General features: G+C 35.4%; 2 protein-coding genes across 3 annotated transcripts; both read left to right on the top strand.

Moving 5' to 3' along the window:
* The first annotated feature begins 598 nt into the window (after positions 1–598).
* Positions 599–2,763, top strand: LOC104779072 (inactive GDSL esterase/lipase-like protein 25). Of its 2 annotated transcripts, none has more exons than XM_087452517.1 (5): positions 599–1,191; positions 1,269–1,384; positions 1,698–1,910; positions 1,996–2,248; positions 2,337–2,763. In XM_087452517.1, exons 1-5 carry the CDS (start codon positions 945–947, stop codon positions 2,624–2,626), a joined length of 1,119 nt encoding a protein of 372 aa, XP_087308643.1. In that variant the 5' UTR covers positions 599–944; the 3' UTR covers positions 2,627–2,763. The 2 variants fall into 2 exon arrangements, with proteins under 2 accessions (XP_087308643.1, XP_010501774.1); XM_010503472.3 differs by having other exon boundaries at positions 693–1,191; positions 1,710–1,910.
* Positions 2,764–7,923: 5,160 nt separating this feature from the next.
* LOC104779062 (phosphoinositide phosphatase SAC2) lies at positions 7,924–13,244 on the top strand. Its single transcript, XM_087502418.1, has 16 exons — positions 7,924–8,504; positions 8,628–8,832; positions 8,956–9,121; positions 9,716–9,938; positions 10,130–10,206; positions 10,311–10,498; positions 10,594–10,691; positions 10,783–10,916; positions 11,015–11,149; positions 11,306–11,660; positions 11,760–11,881; positions 11,967–12,080; positions 12,173–12,340; positions 12,431–12,589; positions 12,692–12,785; positions 12,889–13,244. Exons 1-16 carry the CDS (start codon positions 8,415–8,417, stop codon positions 12,964–12,966), a joined length of 2,406 nt encoding a protein of 801 aa, XP_087358544.1. The 5' UTR covers positions 7,924–8,414; the 3' UTR covers positions 12,967–13,244.
* Positions 13,245–23,934: the final 10,690 nt, after the last annotated feature.

The raw sequence follows: 23,934 nt of genomic DNA, 5'->3' as shown, positions 1-23,934 counted from the left end.
CTTTGACTTCACTTGCTTCTCCTGTGAGCCCGGACCTGGATCCCTCCGAGTTTGTGCAAAAAGCCAGTGGGTCTCGTGTGATTGTTTGGTCGCCGGCTAAAAAACACGTGTCTAAAAAAACAGGTGAAAAATATTGTCATTCATTAGATGCATGGTGGATGAGTGGATCATTACCATTTTACCATATACTAGTGGTTAAACATTTAGCATTTTACATTTACTACTGGTGAAGTTTTATTTTTCTATTTTTGATTTCTTCCTATTAACAAAACTTCTATTAAACATTTACCAAACATTTCACAATTTTCAAAAATTTTGTTTGTAAAAATTCGAAGGATTAGGACGTCGATTTTCCAAACTTAAGTGTTGTCGAATCCATGGATCTCTAACACACATGCAAAACCAGCTCGACATATATGCTTGAACCCATATAGACCTCATATATTTGTTAGTAACATTAGCCACAAGGCTTATTTTTATTACTGTCACAGTGGTGATTTTTATATATCTAAGATAAGCCACCAAACTTGCAAAAAATCCTTCTTAAACCCCTTCAAGAAGAGGTTTGGAAGGTGAAAAGTGAAAACAATATAAAGAGGATTGGAAGTAGCTAGAACCGTAAGTATTATTTGCGAAGTCATTCACGAAACAATATCTATATGTTTTAAAACCGATCGTGAAAGTAGCCCCTTACTGCAAGAATAATATAATTAAATTATATTTGTTTGTTAAAACTTAAAAAAAAAAATCAAAAATCGTTTGTAACTAAATAAATAAATCAAATATCACTAATGTAACTAGCTACCGACGGGAAAAGACAGAATTGTCATTTTACTAATTTGCATGTACTACTATACTCTCTTTTAGAGAATTCTAGCCCTCATCACTCCTAACTCCTAATTAAGGTCCATCCTCTCCAAAGCAGTTCCACTCTTGGCTCTCGAATGGCGGATCCTAATTCGGGTCTCTTCTCTCTCTCTTGTCTACTAGTCACTACGCTAGCTCTTCTCCACTACCCCACCTCCTCCGTGGCTCAGACGCTCTTCGTCTTTGGCGACGGCTACTACGACGCCGGCAACAAGCAGTTCCTCTCCGGGAACCGTGTCGACGCCAATTCTCCCCCGTACGGAATATCCGTAGGAGAAGCTACTGGACGGTGGTCCGATGGCCGTATCGTTCCAGACTATCTCGGTAACTTACTCACACACATATATGTTTATATCGATCGCTTGAATATAAATATGAATAATGTTGTGTTCTGGCTGCAGCTGGATTCATGGGTATCCCAAGAATCCCACCGATCCTTCGCAGCTCTGGGGATTTCACTCACGGAGCTAGCTTCGCTATCGCCGGTGCCACTGTCCTTGGTTCTGCTCTCGAGACGGTAGGCTTAAGTTTTTGTTTTGTTGTTTTGTTTTTTCTTTTGAAAAGGAAAAAATCTAACGTTGAGTAGATCAAGTTTTCTTGAAATCCTAATTTCTCTGTTAGATTTCGTCTTTAGGTTATCTAGATTTATGTTCGGAAATATTCTGTTCAAATAGTATTCACAATTTGAGTTTGACAATAATATATATTTGGAGATATATTTTGGTTTAGTATGAATGTATGATTAGTTTACGTAACCTTAATTTTATCAAAAAAAAAAAGTAAAAAAAAAATATTAATATTTTACGTATGCATTATTATTATGAATGAAGAATGATATACAGATGACTCTGTCTCAACAAGTCAAGAAATTCTCGCAAAACAAGAACAAATGGACTGATAAAGCGCTGTCAGAAGCTATCTACTTAACCTACATTGGCTCTGATGATTACTTGAACTATGCCAAGAATAACCCAAATCCCTCTCATGATCAAAAGCAAGCCTTTGTGGATCAAGTCATCACTTCCATAGAGGCAGCAATAAAGGTAAATAATGCTTAGCAGCTACATGATAAACTAGATATGATGCTTTCGTATATTGGTTACATCTTTCTCTCTCTGTCTCTCTCAGGCTGTTCACGAGGCGGGAGGGAGGAAGTTCGCCTTCCAAAACTTACCACCGTTAGGCTGCTTGCCCATGGTTAAACAAGAGACAGGAAACAATAAAGACTGTGTGAAGCTGCCTTCAGAAATGGCAGCATTGCATAACAACAACTTATCGAAGCTCATAGAGAAACTGGCACTAGATCTTGAGAGTTTCCAGTTCTCGTTCTACGATTTCTTCAGCTCAATCCAGAACAGAGTTTTAGAGCCCCACACTTACAGTAAGTCCTTAATTATGATCAAATACAACCATCATTTCCTACGTTTTCAAACCCAGGTGGTCCATTAATTTTTTTTCATTTTGTGCAGTATTCGGGACAGGAACAGCTGCTTGTTGCGGGACAGGGCCACTAAAGGGGACAGGCTGTGCAGCCAACAACGTGTGTGTCAATCCAAATGGGTACGTCTTCTTCGACGGTAAGTATTTGACACAAAAAGCGAACTTTCAGGTAGCCGATCTGATGTGGAATGCAAACCCTCAAGTCATTGAACCGAACAATCTCCGTGAGCTTCTCGTCTTTCCTCTCGACATACCATTCATCTACAATGTCAAAAGCCTTGACCAAGTTGGTAAAGATGGCTCCTTTGTGATAAAATGAGATCGTGTGTAATTGAAATAATCAAAGGCCAAGGTTGTATATCTTGGCACTTCTTAAGATAATATACTGTTAATGTCGGGTTGGTGGGCAATGTAACGAAAATAATAAAATTTGACGATGATGTCGTGCTGTCAAAATATTGAAGATGGTGACGTTGTGGAACTTCTAGTTAAATGCTCCATAAACACAGAAGGAAGACATTCATCTTAAAATAGGCCTTTCGGTAGTTAGGCCTGTGGCCGTGGGCTCCTATCAAATGGATTAAAAACCCACGATTTGGTTATTTAGTTACCAATGGTATTATTTTACTTAGGTTAGATTATATGAAAGTATGAGATAAATTAGTTACAAAAGTATGTATTTGAAAATGGCCATTTTGTTATTCTTTTTTTCACTGAAATTATAAAACAACGTCGATTTTTTCTTAAATCAAATCAAGCCAGAGTAATCAATTAAATCTAGTGCTGTATGGAAATAAGTTTGCTACTAGATTTAATTGATTACTCTGGCTTGATTTGATTTAACAAAAAATCGACGTTGTTTTAGAATTTCAAATTTCTAAAATAATACCATTGATAATTAAAGGATATCCTTTGATATTTAATTGATTACTATGGGTTTTGCGGCTGATGTCTATGGGTTTTGCGGCCCATAGTAAAAGAAAGAAATTTAATTTAAAGAATATGTAAAGAGAGAGAGAGACAGGGAGAGAGTAAAGGACTAAAGGTCATCAGTTAGTTGAAAAAGAGGTAAGTATATAAATTAAATTAAGAACAAGAAAAGAAAGTGGTTGCCAAAAGAAGACACCTGTTCTCTCAATCATTGGACGTTTCACTAATTTCCACATTTTCGGCTCTAATTAATCTTTCTCTCCCCCCATTTCCGTTTTATCTTCTTCTTTAACCTAACTTCTTTTTTTTCTGTACGTAAAAATGTACTCTGATCTCATTTCGTTTTTTTTTTTTACTTTTTATGTTTTAACTTTAAAACTTCAGTCTCAAATTCACAATCAAAAGCACGCAAATAAACCTACCTCAAGTTTATTAAGAATAGCAGTAGAAGGTAAGTATGGTACTACTAACATGTTTATTTCTAAAAGAAGAAAAATATAATAATGTCCTTAGAAAGGCCCCCGCCTAGCTGAAAAAATGTTTAAGTGGGTTACGTTTCATTTGATGGATTTGTGTTTGCGTGAGTTGATGAGTTCCATTCCATTTATAAAAAATGTAATTTAGCTAATAAACAAATTACGTACGAAAACAGCCGCCACGGTGGTCCAGACATATTCCACGTGATGCTCGTTGTGATAGAACGAAACGCCCACGTTATGACACGTCATCTTGCCAGCTGTTTCCAGTTCCTCGGTTTCAGGGTCTTTCCCATGTTGTTCTTTGTACAGGTCACACTAGTTCCCCTCCCCCCCCCCCCAAACTTGGTCGTCTTAAGCCGTCAGATGTACAGAATCCAACGGTTCGGGCTTTCACATTTTACGTCCTTCCTTCCTTCTCATAATACGATTAGGTAATTCTAACTAATTTCAAAGTTAAGCATTTTAGAGTTAACTAGGACGATTTATTTATATGAGAGTGACATAAGTTGAAACTCTTATCATTTGCAAACCTTTGACTATGTAAGGGAGGAGGATTACATATACTATAATTTTGGCAAAGGGACGAATATAAGTTAGATATCCTCGTTGAGAACTTATAAATTAGATTATGATTAAATGGAATATTAAGCTGACCATGGAATATAAGCATATTAGTATATTCTTCTTTTTGTTTATACTAATATTCCCATTCGCTAGTTGCTTTTTTCTAATGATTCTCTATTCTCCAATTTACACAACTTTTAGAGAAGCCAATGGCCCGACGGCAAGTCGAATCCAACTTACACATATAATACTACTTCCGAGTCATTTTGCCCACATGTTATTCGTAAATTTTTTTAGATATCTTTTCAAGTATGCAATCGTTATCATATTTTTAAATTACCATTTTTCTGTTTTTTTTTGTTTTGGACAAAAATTTTAAATTACCATTTGTTTCCGATGTTCTATGTTATAGATATTTAAGGGGAAGAGACTTGGAAATTATTGACAAATTAAAAGTGATGACTAAATTTTAGTTGATTTATATTGTTGAATAGATTTTTATAATTTTTATTCAATTAACTTATTAGAAGCTACATATAATTTCACGGAAAAATCTGCTTAATTACTATTCCGTCTTTGAATCATTAGTTTTTGGGGCCAGCTTAATTAGTCTTTGAAGTTATCTTTTACGGGCATCTTATAACATTTTATCAATGAGTAAGTTAAATAGAACTGATTAATTCAATCACGCCACAAAATATCTGAAAGGAAAGAGCTAGAAGGATTCATGCAAATAACGTTGTACTCCCGTACACGTTTTGCTTAATCTTCTCATCGCTGTAAGAAAAGTACGAATAGGTCTTTAATTATTTTGTATTAAAATTAGTACTTACTTAATTAATGTAAAGTGAAAACGAGTTTGACATTATTTGTAAATTAGAAAATCGATATTCCCGAAGCTGACTGCGTTTTTGTCATTGACTTACTTCATAAGAGTAGCATGTAAAGAAAACGTTTTGTGAAAACTTTTGTCTTTTGTCTTTGGGTGGTTAATATTAATATATAATTTTGAAATCACGAATGTTTTTCTAGCTAACACGAGTTTAGCATTTTGTTTTGTCATGTTTTGAGTTTGCATAGTTCCGATGCTAACAAAGGAAACCGTAGGCTTTGTTGTCTTCTCATATTTGAAATAGTCTTTTTTTTTTTTTGTTGAACAAACTCATATTTGAAATAGTCTAATAACTACATTTTATGTTAAGTCGTATAAATATTATATTGTTCTTAATTTTACTTTTCTTACAGACAATGAAAGTGTTCTCCATTTTTTTTACTATGCATTTTTCCCCCATAAATTTTAGTTTTTTGATATAAACTTTACTATATCAGTGATCTATCATCATATCAATCAAACTACTAAAAATTAGATACATTTGTTTTGTTTATTCTTTTTTTTTTAATTTATCTAAAACTAATTAAGTAGTTGTCGCATTTGGGATCAAGATCGTCTGCAAAATTTCGTAATGAATCGTTTCTTTATTTGTATTTTGTCGTTTTAAATGATTACTAATCAAGCATTGATTCGATTTATTGGATATCGTGAGAAGTATTTATAAAATCTTTTTTAGAATGTCCGTTGACGTAGTTTGATCATCTAATTAAAAAATCTAGATGATTGTTTTTAACGTTTACATTTGACAAACAACCATATTAGTTATAATAATTTAACGACTTCAATTAATTTTGAAATAGTTTTTAGATTGTGACTTTCGAGAATAAATATACGCTAAATGTCAACATAAAACACAACCACTCGAGGTAGTTATAATCTTAAAGATTTTTATTGATTTGTTTTAACGTTGCAATTATGTTTAGCTATTAATATATACAATATTAAATGATTTTTTTTATAAGATGAATGTACCGATAAATTCATCTTATTTCTCTATAAATGTAATCTTCTAAGAGAAACATATTTGTTATTCTATGCTATTTTTCTTATATTTATAATTACATTAAAATTTACTTAGAAATATAATTTTTATCTTTTTTTACATCAATCTTATATTTATTAGAAATATAATTTTTCCTTAATTTATTAGGGGAATAATTTAGAATTTTTCTCCCAACCATTTTGTATAATTATTTTGTCATTATTTTAGCTCCTTAAAACTATGCTTATTTTAATATCAATATTGATTAGAATTAAAAATAAGAATCTATATTTATTCACAGTTGTGTAAGAATATTAATGAAAGATAATCTATATATATTCTTATATTGATTTCTGTTTCTGGTTTCCATGTCCTAATAGGGTTATTATCAACTTAAAATGCTTATTTATTTGAGTGCAAATTATATAAGCTAATTTACAGCAGTTAATTTTTTACAGCCAGTTCATATAGAGCTAATTTTTGATTAAGAACTATATACTTTTTTAATATATTATTGTTTGAGTGTAAAATTTTCAAACAAATAAAAACCAATTAAATCTTTCAAACATAGTCGCTAGAGAGAGAAAAAGAGAGAGGAAAGTCGCCGGCTTCGTTCTGCCTCTCCGGTTGCCCTTCCGGCGCCGGAGAGGGCTCCGCCCTTTAGTTATTTTGTAGTTCTTTTGTTGTCTTTTCCTGCTCCTTGTCTACCTTTCGCCGGCGGTTGGGTGCCTCTCGATGGTGGTGGTTCCGGAGTTATCTCACCGAGTGAAGCAAAGATTCCGTGGTGGTGGTTACTGGTGAAGGCTCTGGTGCGATGTTGGAGGACAATGTCGACTCTATGGCTAGATCTGGCGAATCTGGGTTGGCGTCTTCGCTTACGGGTTCCGGCGGTTTTGTCTCCGGCGGTTTGTTGGCTTCGGTGAGCAATAAGAGATGAAGCTTCTCTTCGACGAGCTTCTGCGGTCGGGTTTGGGTTCTTATTCAGATCTGACCACTCATTCCAGCCATGGCGGTGTATTACAGCAAGGAGCGGTTTGTTTTAGTTTCAGTCCGACCAAGGAGTGTGCCTTGTAAAACGACGAAAGTGATGTAGCTCCTCGTTCTTGCACTGTGAGGTGATGATATGCTATTCTGTGTTCTCAATTTTTCATCTTTAGAAGATTAGCATTCTGGTTGTTATTTGGTTAGTTCCGAGAAGCAGCTATTTCGTCGGTTTTGCCTCACGACCCTTGGTCGGGTCAGTCGGATGTATTGTCCGTTTTTAGGTTTAGTACCGGAACAATTAAAGGCCGGAGAGACCAAGCTCTTCTGATGATGCGCCTTTGGGTGTTGAAGCTATTGGGACAAGTTCTATATGTCGATCCAGAGGTTCTCATAGCTGGGATTTGTTCGTTTTCAATAGTAGTTTTTTTGGTTTTCTCTGTGTTAGTATTTGTTTTCGTGTCATTAGGTTAATTTAGGTGGTTTAAGAGATGATTTCACACCGAGTCGTGCTGTGTTATCTATGGTTACAAAATGCAATGGTTCTCGATCAGGTAGCGTTGGATCCGCCTAGTGTTCCAGGGTTGTAATTGATCAACCATTTTCATTTGTTTTGGTCCAAATCTTAAAAGGTGAATGTAATGTTTGTTTGATTCACAAACATTTTACTAGTCAAACTTACCTTTTCGAAATTGAATTATTTTTTTCTAAGAACCGTTTTATCTTTCTTTCTTTTGTTATTTTGGCAAAGGACAAAATATAATTACAGATTTTGGAGATATTTAAACGAGCGCCCAAAGTTAAAAAAAAAAAAAAACACACTTGGAAAAAAAAAAAGTCCTCAAAGCTAAAAAATTGTTTTTTTTTTTTTTTTCTCTCGTTAAATTTTTCTGTGGTTCCGGTCACCGCAGCTCTGTCATCATCTTCATTCTTCTTCTTCTTCGTCTGAAATTTACTCGGATTCTCTCTGAATTTCCCCTTCCTCAAAAATCTCGATCTGTTTCGTATAGTGAGAGGGTGAATTTAGGATCCTTGTGTGTCTGTGTTTCTGGGTTACAGTTGTAAATTTTGAATTATTATTGTGTGTGTGTGAAGTCAGATTCAGTTTCCTGTGAGCTGTACAGATTTGGTTTTTTGGGTTATATCGTTCTGTGATCTATTTCGGGGGGGGGGGGGGGGGGGGTTCTTTTTTTCTCTTTCTGTGATTTTCGTTTATTGTTTGTTTTCGTCGGGCCCGAGTTTACCGGAGCTCCGGGTCTGACGTGATTTTTTTTCTCAAATGGCGGCGTCAGAGAGATCGGTTGATAAACAAGTCGACATGACTTCTTCTTCCTTTCTCCAAAAATTCAGGCTTTACGAGACCCGCTCGGTGATTCTTCTTCTCATCTCTCATCATTGATTTGATTAATTCTCTTGTTTTTGTTCTCTTTTGATTTCGTTTTGATGGATTTGGTAATCTGATTAAGGTATATGTGTTTTTGATTGAAAACAGAGCTTTTACATGATTGGAAGAGATAAAAACAGAACGTCTTGGAGAGTCTTGAAGCTAGATAGGACAGAGCCAACAGAGGTTAACATTTACGAAGATTCAACGGCTTACACAGAAGCTGAGTGCTTTGAAACTTTGAGAAGGATACATGAAGGAAACAGGTCATCTGGTGGTTTGAAATTTGTCACCACTTGCTATGGGATCATCGGTAATGAATTGTCTTTATTGCATCAACCATCTGATTCTATACTATTTTGTTTCTTCTTCTTCTTCTTCTTCTTCTTCTTCTTCTTCTTCTTTTGTAAGGTTAACATAAGGTTTCTTGGTTTAGGATTCATAAGGTTCTTGGGACCTTATTACATGCTGATAATCACTAAAAGAAAGAAGCTTGGTGAAATTTGTGGGCATACAGTTTATGGTGTTGCAAAGAGCAAGATTATTACCATCCCACATGCTTCTGTGCTATCCAATGTGGCTTGTTCTAAGGATGAGAAAAGGTCTTCTTATGTCACTTCTGCTTGTAAAATGGAAAACCTGTACCTCGGTACCTTTTATCCATACATTACATTTCGACATTATTAAACTTTTACCACTTGTATTTAGATCTTAAGACCATTATGTTTTTGTCTTTGATCTGCACAATTTTAGTGTCACAGGTTTATATTAGACAAGTTAACAGTTGTTGAGGTAACTGTGATTGAATTCGTCACAGGTTCTTTTTTAATTTGTCCATTGCTGTTGGTGATAATCCAGCAGCTTAGAGTTTCATTAATATCCTTTCCATTTTGTTTAAGTCTTTAGTCAGACAATCTTTGTTGCACTTTTTGCTTTTTACTATTTCTAGGTATTCTTCTCCCCTGTCTCTACAGTGGACACACTTCTATTTGTTGTATTTATTTTGATATGTTATATGTGACAGAGGTATTATCAAGAAAGGGAGACCTCTCTTTTACCTTCTTCTACTTTCATTTGATCTGTTATATTTGGAACTTTGATTTATCTTGTAACCTTGCTTCCTTTATCAGATTATTTACTGATACAGGTTCTAAATCATGTTTTGTTTTCTTCTGTCTTCCTTGGAAACTTTATAGGTACAAGAGGCTACTCTGCACTGTTGATCTCACAAAGGACTTCTTCTTCAGCTATTCCTATCACATCATGCATACACTTCAGAGGAATCTGTCTGACAAGGTGGAAAGACACACTTACTACGAATCTATGTTTGTCTGGAATGAATACTTAACTCGAAAGATTCGGAATAACGTTCAGGACTGTATGTGGACAGTTGCATTGGTATATGGATTTTTCAAACAGGTATTACTTGTTCTTTCAGTCAGAGATAAGCATATTACAAGTAGGTGTTGTGATAATTTAACTTCACATTGAAGAATTAGGACTACTCCCTATCCCTCACTATGTGGATGCCCTCTCGATTCTTTTGTCTTTTGATGCTCATTAAAAGTTGTTAACCTTTGGAATTGCTTTTGTTGTTGTCTAATATATAGGTTAAGCTATCTGTTTCTGAGAAGAAATTTAGATTGACTCTAATTGCTCGCCGATCTCGGCATTATGCTGGCACAAGGTACAATCTCTCCACTTGAGCTTGTTCTATCTCTACCATTAATATGGCTAAGCTGTAATGGGATAAGTCTTTGTTGGATCATAATCTTCTATCTTTTTCCCCAGATACCTGAAACGTGGTGTGAACGAGAAAGGCAGGGTAGCTAATGATGTCGAGACAGAGCAGATCGTTTTCGAGGAAGCTCAAGATTGTAATCCCGGCCGAATAAGTTCTGTAGTTCAGAATCGGGGTTCAATACCTTTGTTCTGGTCTCAGGAGACCTCACGCTTGAATATCAAACCTGATATTATATGTATGATCTTCTTTCTCCAACATAATATATTCTTATCAATTCCATTTTTTTTCTCCTTTGTTTTGGTGCTGATATCATCTCTTATATGTGGAAAGTGTCAGCGAAGGACCCCAACTTTGAGGCAACCAGACTGCATTTTGAAAATCTTGGAAAGAGATATGGGAATCCAATCATCATTTTGAACTTGATAAAGGTTGGTATTCTATATCGTCGATAGTCTAGAGGATACAAATTCTGATCTATTATTCATGGTTTGTTCTAATTCACTAAATTGAAAAAAACAGACGCGTGAAAAGAGGCCTCGGGAGACTATTCTGCGTGCAGAGTTTGCAAATGCAATTAGATATATAAATAAAGGGTTAAGCAAGGAGGATCGTCTAAGGCCTCTTCACTGGGACTTGCATAAACACTCCAGAAAGTACGTGATGGGCACAACCTCATATGCTTCTTTGTTTCTATTCTTTTCATTGCATTGTAGTGTTTTTACTAACTGAAAAAGGTTCCTTGCTTTTCCAGAAAAGGCACAAACGTGTTGGCAATTCTTGGTAGGTTGGCTACTTATGCTCTGAACTTGACTGGCATCTTCTACTGTCATCTAACTCCAGATCTTAGTGGCGATGGATTTCAGAACCAGAATCCGTCCACTTTGGAGTGAGTATCCAATTTACCAATAGTTCTTTACCCTCTATGTAGTTTCTTGCGTAACACATTTCTCAACTCTCTTGTATTCTTAGTAGTTAGGCTCTAAATAACCTCTTTGCCCCAAAAAGGCTCTAATTAATTTAATCCTTCCGGTTTTTATTGTAGGAACAACGATGGTGATGGTTCTTATGATCTACCCAGTAAAGATGAAATTGCACCAGATTTGGCTGTGGAAAGTGGTAATGATAGTAAGGATGCTACTGAAGATCGGCAAAAGGAAGCTACCATGCTTCAGAAAGGAGTCCTGAGGACCAATTGCATAGACTGTTTAGATCGCACCAATGTTGCTCAATATGCCTATGGGTTGGTAGCATTTGGGCGTCAACTCCATGCTTTGGGATTGACAGAGTCTACTAATATTGATCTAGACAATCCCCTCGCTGAAGATTTGATGGGAATTTATGAGACAATGGGAGATACACTTGCACTTCAGTATGGAGGATCCGCGGCACACAACAAGGTCTCCTTGTTAGCTTCCCTGGCAACATATTGTTCCCGTTTTAGCTAAAATTCTATTAGACATAATTATTAATCAATGATCTTATATCTGTGGACACAGATATTTTGTGAAAGGCGTGGTCAATGGAGAGCGGCGACTCAATCACAGGAATTCTTTAGAACTTTGCAACGTTACTACAGTAACGCCTATATGGATGCTGAAAAGCAAGATGCAATTAACGTGTAAGATGGATTAATCTTTCTCTGTTTCCTATGCCTCCTCTGGTATGAAAACATTATTTGACTATAGACTTGTATTTTGCTACAGGTTCTTGGGATACTTTCAGCCACAACCAGATAAGGCAGCGCTATGGGAATTGGGTTCTGATCAGCATTACAATGCAGCAAGATTTCTTGCCAATGCTGTACCAGAGAATTCGAGGTATAGTTCATGGTTAACTAGACACTTGTGGAGAGGTTTGAAACATTTTATGTTCACTAGAGATACTCACATTCCATTTGATTGCCCTTTAGGTCTACGATAAAACGATCTTTATCAGAAAGTAGCATCCTTAGTGAGAGCAGTGCAACTGCGTTAGGTAGACATGGTTGTGCTGAAAAAGATGAAGAAGTTAAAGGTCTTTCAGATTCAGCACCTGAGATATCAACGTCTGAAACTGCAACGATTGCTGCTAGTTTGAGGTATAAAAAAGCTTATGATCTCTGTCAAATTAATTAATCTTGTAAAAATTTGGGTTCTTGTCAGCTAAATCTGATGCTTTTGTTTTGCAGTGCTCCACCACCAATATTAGAGGAATTAGGTTTAGATGATATTCTTGAAAACGATTGTTTCTGCTGTGATGGTCATGGTGAGCAATGTACATGTGCAGCTTTTGACATGGATTGGGTTTCTTCTTCAGGGAACTCTTGTGAAGATGAGAGTTACGGAAGGTTAAGACAAAAATGATGTCTATTTGAATATCTAAATGTCGCTAATGTTAGTATCAACCAAAAAATGTCCTCCTAATGTCTTGACATTTCTTGTTTCTGCAGATCCACAGTGGTTAGATCCTTTGAAACCATCCCTGAAAGTACAAAAATAGAGTCAGAAATTTGTGTTGTTGAACCAGATTCCAGCAGTATAAAGGTAAATAATAAGTTTAAAACACGAAGCAGCTATTGATGGATAAAAAACCTATGCTAATACCAAACTCTGATTTCTTTTCTTTTTTGGTTTACATTTACAACAGTTGAACTCAGAAGCCATTTCCGGGATTCCTGAAAGTTATGTGAGATGGGTAATGGATGAAGAGGGACATTTCTGGTGACAACAAAGCTGCTTTTCAACAGTAAACAGTATTAAGCAAAGAAAATTAAAATACCTTTAGTGGTGACGGGTAAAAAAGAAAGTAACTGAAAAAAGAAGAACTAACCGCCGCTAATTATATAATTAATCGGATTGGAAGCGAAAAAAAAAAAAAAAAAAAAAGGGGTTGAAAAGGTGAGAGTGAGAGAGTGAGAGAGAGATGGAGAGGGGATAGAGTAACAATTTGTAAATATGTTACAGAAGACATTGATGATGAACAAAACTCAGACTTTGTTCCCATTTTTCTTTTTCTTTTTTTGAGTATTCGGTTTAATTTATATATATGATGGGCAACTCTGATTATTCGACTGCAATAAAAACAGAGTGAGTACTTTCAAACGACTCCAATAGAGTGCTACAGTTAGAGATAGGTTTCCAAAACGTCTCGGACCTTTTAAACGTCTCATAAACAAGTTGATATGTCCAAGTGGTCAATGATATATATAAGTAATCTGTTAGGTAGGCAGTAGGCTTAGCCCCGGCGTTTTTGAATCTTTCTCTCTACGATATTATATCAATCAAAACTAAACTAGGTCGTTTTGATTTTTTGAACACATCAGATCCAAAACGACGGTTTATGACTCACTCGTGATAGACTCACTTTAGTCGTTTTGATGCAATACAAAAATGAAAATTGTACTAACATAACAATATATTATACTTTCTTAATTTTTAAAAAAACTAAATTCGTTTTTTAAAAATTAATCATTTCTCATGTTTTATTAAAATGTTTTCCTTAGAAATTAATATTACATAATTGTTGAATATTAATATTAAATCACTAAGATATATTTATATATAAAATACAAGAAGTATAATATACATTCAAAAATATAATTATATATTTTTTTTTGTATTTTAAAGAATGTTGGCATTTTAATGTAAACATATGAATATATTTTTTACTAATTAACCGATCACATTTAAATAGTTTCCGATCGGTTCAACTCTCCTAACTGAAGCCAACCCGAATGGATTGGTAAATTCGGGTCAGGTTTTTATCGCAGGTCCCTATCGGAAGAAACCATGCTAAATTTCGAACACCCGTGGCCAATGCTACTCAAACCCAGGTGGCGGAACTTTTCTCCTCGTGGCCAATCCTAAAATCTATTCTTTTTTTGTCATTCAAGATTTTCAAAAAATATATTCTCTTAAATTTAGGAAAACTAGTTTTGAGTGGTTTCTTCCAATTTCAAAGAGAAATTAAAAACTATAATTTGTAGTTTTTGACATCAGATTTTATATCAGATTTTGGCTTTGATTATGCAAAATCCACTTTTTCAACAGTTATTGATTTTTTAAAAAAATTGATTTTTAATATGAGGGAAACCAGATTTTGGTGGATTTTACCAATTCCTTCATCGAATCCAAAAACCACAGTTGTAGGTTTTTAGGAAAATATTACGTAACTTTTTTTTTCAAAAATAAAAATTATAATAAATTTAATAAAACCTTTTCCTAAATAATTATATATAAAAATCAAAAACTAATCAAGTTACCATTCAAGATTTTGCAAAAACTAAAATCTACAAACTAAAAACCATTTAAAACTACAAAACATTCGGGGCCTTTGTTAAAATCTTTTTTTTTCAACGATAACATGTTTTATTTTTAAGTTTTTGATTTATTAATTTTAAATTCAATTGCAAAAACTAAAAACCAAGAAATCAAAAACCAAAATTCAAAATTTAAAATATAAAAACCGAAAACCATCTGAAAACTAATAACCATTTATGGCCTAAATCTAAAATCTAGTTTCAAAAACTGGAAACAATAAAGATGGTGCCCCATACAAATATTTTTTATGGATTAGCCACTGTAATTCGGTTTCGTTAAGTAAGAAGAAATATGTTATTAGCGTGCTTGTATTTAAGTAATAATATATTTTTCCCTCCGAGTAACAGTAAGAAAAAAGAATACAAAAAAGATTCCGCTAAATACATTATATACCATTCACAAATAGTACTTGTGTTGAATTATAAAACGTGAAATGCAACTGCCTGTTTTTTTGTAGGCTCAGCTACGTTCAGAAACCCCAATCCTTTGAAAATAGACTCGATACCGGTCACAACTGGTAAAACACCAATTACCAAACCAAACATAACTAAACGACTAATTGAACGAGACATGATTGATTCCACTTACAGAATGTTGCCGTCTGATAAGTCTGAAACTTTGGATAGTCCACGCGACTCAGATTCCCTGAGACAATCGTTTTGAACTTCCGGTCGCAGTGTCCGTATATTTTCATCTTGTCTCGAGACAAGATGACGTACTCCATATATACTCCCTCTTTGATGTATACAACTACACGTGTAGTTGTTGTCTTAGGAAAAGCAGCAATCGCTTCCCTGATCGTTACGTAGTCCCCCGAGCCGTCCGCAGCCACCGTAAAATCCAGTTTAGGCGAACAGCTAATCGTTGAACTACGACATTGAGTCAAGAGGAAGAAGAAGATGATTAGACAGACGTTCATTGGGTCCTTTAGGGCGAGAAGAGTGAGGTACTCCGAGAGCGATAATAGAGGTTTTAGAAGTGTGATCTATATTGTTAAGTTATTAATTAAAAAACTTACTAGAAATCTATTTCTACAAGAAAAGACACATACGTAAAAATATTTATTTATTATGTTTTGTTGCATTTTGTATATGTATTGTTTATTTTTCGCTAATTGTTTTTTGATATAAAAACCTAGATAATTACTTAAAACACATTACTAATACGGCTACACAATATCGTTTCACAATATTCATTCGGAGTGTGAGCTATATTGTTTTTTTTTTGGTGTGGACAAGGAGACAAAGTCTCCCGTACTTTATTCAAAACAGAAAAATAAAAACTACAAACGCACACGACGAGGCTGCGCTAACCCCATAGAATCCTCTAAAAGAATTGAATGAACACTAGGTGGACAATCCTCAAGAGAATACAATCCTAGTGGTTTCTCAAAGGCATAATTAGCTAAACCATCTGCCAAGCGATTTGCCTCTCTATACACATGAGATATTCAGACTATTCAGTTCTTCATAAGAAAGCCATAGCACAGTCGTGCTAGGAGTGACATGGGATGAGTATCACTTATCCCAATCTGTAAAATACCAACCACAACCTCCGAATCTACCTCTAACTCCACTCGAGGCACCCTCCTCGCCCAAGCAAACACTAACTCATAATAAACACCCCAGAGCTCCGCCAAGGGTGCAGAACACAATCCTATATTCAACACAAACCCATGTATCCAACGACCATCACTATCTCGTAGAACTCCCCCAGCTGCAGCCAAACCTGGGTTCCCACGAGATGCACCGTCTGTATTCAACTTCACCCAACCATCATTAGGTGTAACCCAAGTAATATGTTTCACCATGCTCACTCTCTCAGATGTACCCTTACCTACAACCAAATGTGCCTGAAAGACCTCTTTGGCTTTATCCTTAATAAAACAAACTCTATCTCGACATTGACCACTCTCCCCAAACACATTGATACACCTCCACTTCCATCCCCACCAAACTGCCATACCAAAAACTGTTAGCCATGGGACATCAAACTACTGGACCATATCACCCAAATTTCCAAATAACCAGCCTAACAGTGATTGGCTAAAGAAGCACCCTCTCTTACTCGGCAATAAGAGCCGACTTCAAACTCCTGACATCGCAGGACAATCACGCAGGACATGAATGATCGTCTCCTCCCCTCATTTACAAACTTGACAAACCCTTGAATCACTCAAATGACGTCTATGACGCCTAACACAGGTCATGATCACTTGGCTAGCTACCGACCATAAGAAAACACGGACCCATTCAGGGAGAACAGCTTGCCAAATTCGTCCAAAGAAGCTCCCCATACTTGCTCTTGGCTCTGTCTGCTTTGATAAAAAAGTGTAAGCATAGCTTACCGTGAACCGACCATCAGAGGTAGACCCCCATGCCACCCTGTCCTTACCTCCAGTAAAGACATCAACCACCACTGCTCCCAACCGTAACCTGTCCAAATAAGAGACAAACGGTAAAATGCGAGATAAATCCCATCCTGACCCTGCCACCCAAAGATCACAAACTCGCAACTGAAGCAGTTCTACAGGTATCTCTCTAATCCTCCCCTTTACCATTGGTTCCTCCCCTACCCAATGGTCTGTCCAAAACTTCACATATTGACCATCTCCCACAACCCACCTCAATCCTGGGAACACCACATCTCTCAAACCTGATCCCACACTCCTCCAGGTAGACGACCAAGTAGATTTTTTTTTAGTCCAAGCCGTATCTGGGTACTCACCCACCTTATACTTGCACCTAAGCACACGAGCCCACATGCTCGCTTTATCAGACATTATGCGCCAACCAATCTTAGCAATCAAAGCCTTGTTCATCCTTTCAGAAGACTTAATGCCCAAACCCCCCTTTTTCTCTTGGCAAGCATATCCTCTTCCAAGAAACAAGGTGTTGTTTTCTCTTTTCAACAGTACTCCCCAAATAAAAGCTCGAGATAAAGCATCTAACCTTAACAAGGTTGACTTAGGCATTAAGATAGTGCTCATTGAGTGAACTGGGACCGAAGACAACACCGACTTTGTCAAGGTGATCCGTCCTGCTAGACTCAACACACGACCTTTCCATCCTGAGAGTTTTGACGACACTCTCTCAAAAACAGTTCCAAAAGTATCTTTATTTATCCTTTTGTGCAGAATAGGCATCCCAAGATACTTACCAAGGTCCCATGCATGCTTGATACCACTTTCCTCACTGATCAACCTCCCCATATCACGGCTAACATTATCTGAAAAGAAGATTTTGGATTTCTCCAAACTCACTTTTTGACCTGAAGCAACACAGAAGGTCTCCAACACTCCCTGAATAATTTGTATTTGAGCCACTGAAGCTTCTGCGAAGTGTATAAGATCATCTGCAAAGCAAAGATGTGAAAGTTTAGGTCCTCTCCGCAAAATACTAATCGGTTTCCATTTCTTCAGCTCAATGGCCCGGTCGATCTGATGGCATAACCGTTCAAGGCATAACACAAAGAGATACAGCGATAAGGGATCTCCCTGCCTTAAGCCCCGAGATGGCTTAAATGGTGCGGACTTCTCACCATTCCAAAGTATACTCATCGAAGGACCTTTAACACATTTCATAATCCAGTCTATCCACTGTACCGGGAACCTTGCTGTATGAAGAGTGTCTTCGAGGAAGTCCCAACGTATTATATCATATGCTTTCTCCAAGTCCAACTTAAGCATCATCCAACCCTTGACCCCTTTCTTCCTTCGCATTGAATGGACCGCCTCTTGTACAATAACAATATTGTTTGTGCTTAATCGACCCGGGGTAAAGCTCGATTGGGCAGGTCCAATCAACGATGGCATCACACTCTTCAGCCACATCACCATGGCCTTGGTAATGGTCTTGAATAAGACATTACACAAGCTTATCAGTCTGAACTGCTTTATAGATTCAGGTTTCTGGACTTTAGCAATCAGAACCACAAGAGCATCATTCATATGTTCTGGTAACTCTCCTGTCTCAAAAAACTTTAGCACAAACCTGACCACAGATTCTCCCACCACATCCCAGCACTCCTGATAGAACACCGGTTGGAACCCATCCGGTCCCGGAGCTTTATACTTCCCCATACTCCGCACAGAGCTCTCCACCTCCTGAGCTGTGAACTGCTTCTCGAACTGAAGAACCTCTGATTCTGAAAGGCTCACAAAACCATGCGATGGCAGCTTCTCGACCACCTTATCCATTGAGTATACGCGTTTGTAATACGCAATACCCAATTCTTCAAGTTCACTCGAATCAGAGATCCATCAGCCATCATCCCCTTTAAGCATTTCAATACGATTCCTTCTTCTCCTTAGAATTGTGGAAGTGTGAAAGTATCGTGTATTCCTATCACTAAATGCAATCAGCTTCTCTCGCGACTTTTGGAACCATATCATCTCTTCCTGTTCCAAGATCACATCAAACTCGTGAGATAAAGTACGTTCACGATCAAGGAGATCATCTGTCTGATTCAGATCCAACTAAGTTTGAATCTCTTTCAATTCTTCCAGGACTTTATCCTTCCTACGTTGAACATCCCCAAAAACATCAATGTTCCAACGCTTCAACTTATTCCTCAACACATACATAAAAATATTTACTTATTATGTTTTGCTTGTAAAATGCATATGTTTTGCTTATTTTTCGCTAATTTTTCTTTGATATAAAAAACTAGATAATTACTTAAAACACATTACTAATACGGTTACACAATATTGTTTCACAAAATTCATTGCGGAAAAACCGCTTTCAACATCCATATGTTAAGTAAAATTATATATATACATATTAATACACATATATCAAAATTTTGATTGTCTTTATCATAATTTAAAAAAGCTTTCCATAAGCAAAAGTTATTACTATATTAGAATTACTTTGATAAAAGCAGAAACTAAGACAAAGCAAACTCATGGTGTAAGAAAGTTAAAAAAACGTTAGTTCATGTTGATGATTGTAAGTTAGTTGTAACAACAGTAAAAATTAGTATTGAAACTTAATCAAACAAAGTATGTTTCATTAAAGCAATTAGATTAAAATTGGTAAATTGCATATACAAAGAAATTTCATATAAAACTTTATCATGAAATCTGTAATTATAGTGTAAATCTTTATGGTATGAGTTTTAAGGATCTCTTGATTGGGCTTTCTTTCTCTTCTCTCTCTCAAATCTTTGAGAGAGAGAAAGCAGATGTATATTATTCTGACGACTCTTGTCGTCCGTTTTTTGTTTCCGGCTAAGTCTGCTTTATATTTTTCGCTTAGATGCGAGTTCTTCTTAGCCAATATGGCTAAGTTTTGTGTTTTTTTTTCCTTTTGGAGAGCCATGTAAATTTCTTTCAAGTTAAAGAGATCAAAGCCGAGTGGTGATTCATAAGTCTTATATCATCAGATTGCTCGATTCCAAGCAAGAGGAAAGTAAATCCTCATACCCTTCCTAGTGGCTGTAATTGGCTGTGTATGATGGTTTCTTTTAATGTTTGGGAATCGTGATGGGAGGAATTTTGTTGAGGGTGAAGAGCAGTTTAGGAGAACAAAGTTTTGCGACTAATCTGACATCTAGCCATCTCCCGTTTTCCGGTGCTTCACAAATCTGAGGATTCATGGGGTTTTTGTTTCTTAACACTCGGAGTAAGATGCAGAAGGAAAGTGGTGAGATTCGGGGCAAAAAGTTGAAGATCGACGGATCCCTGTAGCGAAAAAGATGAATTTTGGCTGGATTTTCTTTTGGATCTGATCGGAGACTCAGCTCCAGTGGAAGGCGGCGTGACTCAGTCGTTTTTTCCACCCCAACTTCTTAAATTAACATATGTCCACTACGTGTCCCTTTCTTGACCTATTTGTGTTTTGTTGTATTTTGTACTAGAGGGGGTCATTGGTTCTATGGTTTTAATGGATTTGGAAATCCAAACAAAAATCATGTGTTATTCAATCAATGATTTTAAAATACTTATCAAAATTATGTGTTATTGGTTTTATGATTTACAAATACGTGTTAAAATCTCATACTATTTATTTAATGATTTGTTTTTGGATTTCCAAATCCACATTATGTTTTAAATGAATTTGAATTGATTTGAAAGTGTAAAATAGAAGGATTTAAATCCAAGGATAAAACATATTATTTCAAAATCCATGTGTTTTGATTTTTAGAATTTACAATTCCATATGAATTTAAAATCATCTCTCCAATCATAGACTATTAGGTTTATGATTGGGCTTTAGTTTGTTGGGCTCCGTTTTCACCTTGTAATGTAGGTTGCCCATCTTGGACTTAATTAATGAAGGGTTTATTGCACCCACACCCACTTTGTGTTCAACTTGTTGCACCCACACCCACTTTACAAACTTGCTATACTTGGGTAAACGAGCTATTTCCCCATAAGAACTATCATATCTAGTTAGATAGAGCCCGAACTTTGACCACGATCTAGATATCCCCAGAAAAAAGTTCCAAACGTATGTCCCCACAGATCAAAATTTCAAAATCTAAATCTCCCCGAAATAGTATTACAAGATTTAAATTCCCACAAACTATGGTTTTAATCGGTTTATTATGTACCAAATAAATCTTAACCAACTAAAACAATAATAAACCAAAAGTAAACCAATTTTAACCCAAATTACAATTAATTAACTACAAAACCAAGCCAATTTTCTCGAAAAACCAATCCTCTCGACAACAATCAATCTTCTCTTTTCCTTATCACCTTCTTCCTCACCTAAAGTCATTTTGAATAAAAGAACAGTCAACTATGCCAAATCAAAAATCATCGTAGACCTCCAAGCCCAGTTGTGATTAACACCACATGTAATGGAAACGAGAATACTAATGATCTATGAACATCACCGAAATCGGAGATCTGATGACGGAACTGACGGTTATTGAACAGATCTAAGATTTCAAATCCGAGAGCATCATCGAGTTCCGTAATCAGAGATTGAAGACGGATAAGGCAAAGCTTGTAATGCTTGGTGATTTCATCGTACTCGAGAATGAGTCTCACTTGACTAAGACGATGCTCTGTGGTTGTATATACACGAGCTAGCGGAGAAAATTGAGATATACAGCGACATTAAGCTTGAGACGAACTCTACTTGTTGTTTGTTGTTGAAGATATTCCCAGAGATTGATGATAACGGAGGAGGCAGCGATTAAGTTCAGCGCCGTTACGCATGCTAGATCTTTGCTTCTACAAATTTATAACTTCACACCCTCTAAAATCTAAAGTATTCTTAATTTACCCCACTACTTTTATTTTAATCTTAAGTATTTATTTTACTTTTAATTTGTTTTATTTTGGTTTGTTTTCGAAAATAGATAGTTTGGCCTCGGTTTAGAGCTTAAACCGATATAACCCAGATACATGAAGATTTAGATTTTGAATTTTTGATCTGTAGGGACATACGTTTGGAACTTTTTTCTGGGGGATATCTAGATCGTGGTCAAAGTTCGGACTCTATCTAGCTAGATATGATAGTTCTTATGGGGAAATAGCTCGTTTTCCCGCTATACTTTCTTAAGTTTGCTGCTTAGGTGTCATTGTTAGTTGGACAATTTTGTATCTCTCCTCTTTCTCTCCTTCTTTTCTCTATTTTTTTTTGTTATTAACACTTTAAATGGTTATCATAAAACAAATTATCTATTTATTTATATATAATATGTTATGATTATATATTTTCTATATTTTAAGATACATATTGTTATACTTTTGATGAATTTTTAGATTTTATAAAGTATCAATTTGTCGTTGAACATTTGTTCAATGATAAGTGGATAGTCAATTGCAGTATTGTTAATAGATAGTTACTTGTTTTTATTCATACAGAATAGAAGTAATATACATCAATTCAGGTGATTATGACAACATGTCTATATAGAAACATATGGGGTTATAGTGCAATTTGTGGATACGATATTTGTCCACATGGATAACTATTTGTGGATACAATATTTGTGGATACATTATTTGTCAAACTTATCCAAATGGATAACTATTTGTGGATACAATATAAGTAATGAATAACACTCACACAACAAAACTCAAACTTTTTCCTAGATCAAACTAATACAAATTCAATATTAAAAAGTTCACAAGACCACAATTAATCAGTAAAATCACAAATCACAATAAAACCAAGAAAACCCAGATCGAATTTCATATAATCTAAAGTGATAACGAAAAAGATCTAAAGATTTCACTTTCTCTAGATTTCCACAATTGTTGGAATGGTTTTTGAAAACTTTAAAAAATGAATATGAGAGAGAAAGAGAGAGAAACATAAATAAGTTTTTCTCTTTCAATGGATGAGCAAAAGCAAAACAAGGAAGATGAAGATGTATTGTTTGGTTGAATAATTGTGAGAGAGATAGAGAGAGAGAAAATATAGAAGGAGTTAGAAGGAGTGAGGGGTAATATGTAATTAAACTTGAGAAAAATATATCAATAATATAAAGTAGATGTGAGTATTAATACTTTTGGAGAAAGTGAATGTCCGTCCAAAATTTTTATTAATGAATGTGTGCCAACCAAAAAAAATAAAAAAAATGATCTCTTGATTGAAACAAAAAACTTGTTTATTTATGATAGGTTTTAATTAGGTTAATATTATGTATATCTCAATATAATTTTTGAGCTTCCGTTTCAAAACCCAAATTGCATAGCAGTTAACTTAAGTTTTTTGACAAAAATTCAGCTATTTTACAAAATTCAAAATTTGAACTCTATCTACTTTGATACAATAATTTTCGTAGGGAGAAAGAGGAAATAGATCGTCAATCTATTTTTTTTTTTTTATAGATCGTCAATCTAGTTTCGAGAATTTTTTTTTGAAAAGTTTTTATTGAGGTTTTAAAATTTTTGTAATAGATTTAGTATAAGATAATTTAAATATTAAAATACGTTTTTCATTCTTGTATAATAAGTCATCTTCGACAAAATAAAGGAGGATGTGGGCGGCAAAAAAATGTAGAAGAAACAAAAACAATTCGTAATCATGATTAGTGGGTTAATTAACTTATGGGATTAATAAAATAAATAAATATTAGGGGTCCCGTGAGATAATTTGACGCGTTTAAAACCCAAAAGCACAAATTTCCAAAAAGGCTGACGGTGGCGGAAGACCTCGGAGTTTAGTATAATTTACGAAAAAAAGCCAAACCACATCTGATTAGAATCTTCTGGAGTGTCCCTCAGATGATGTCGACACATCTGAGAAAATATCTTCTTTTTTTTTTGGCAATATTATACATTCAGCAAAATTTATTTCCAATTTTTATTGACCACATATTCAATCATGGAAAATTAATGTGTTATATATATTACGAATAAAAAAAAAATCAAAAACCCGTTTTACTCATCCGCAATATTACCGCA

Source organism: Camelina sativa, chromosome 1 (genome assembly GCF_030686135.1).
Source record: "Camelina sativa cultivar CO46 ecotype springtype chromosome 1, ASM3068613v1".
Taxonomy (NCBI): Eukaryota; Viridiplantae; Streptophyta; class Magnoliopsida; order Brassicales; family Brassicaceae; genus Camelina; species Camelina sativa.
Note: the sequence above shows the minus strand (reverse complement) of the source record. Positions and strands in the feature narration are given on the sequence as shown.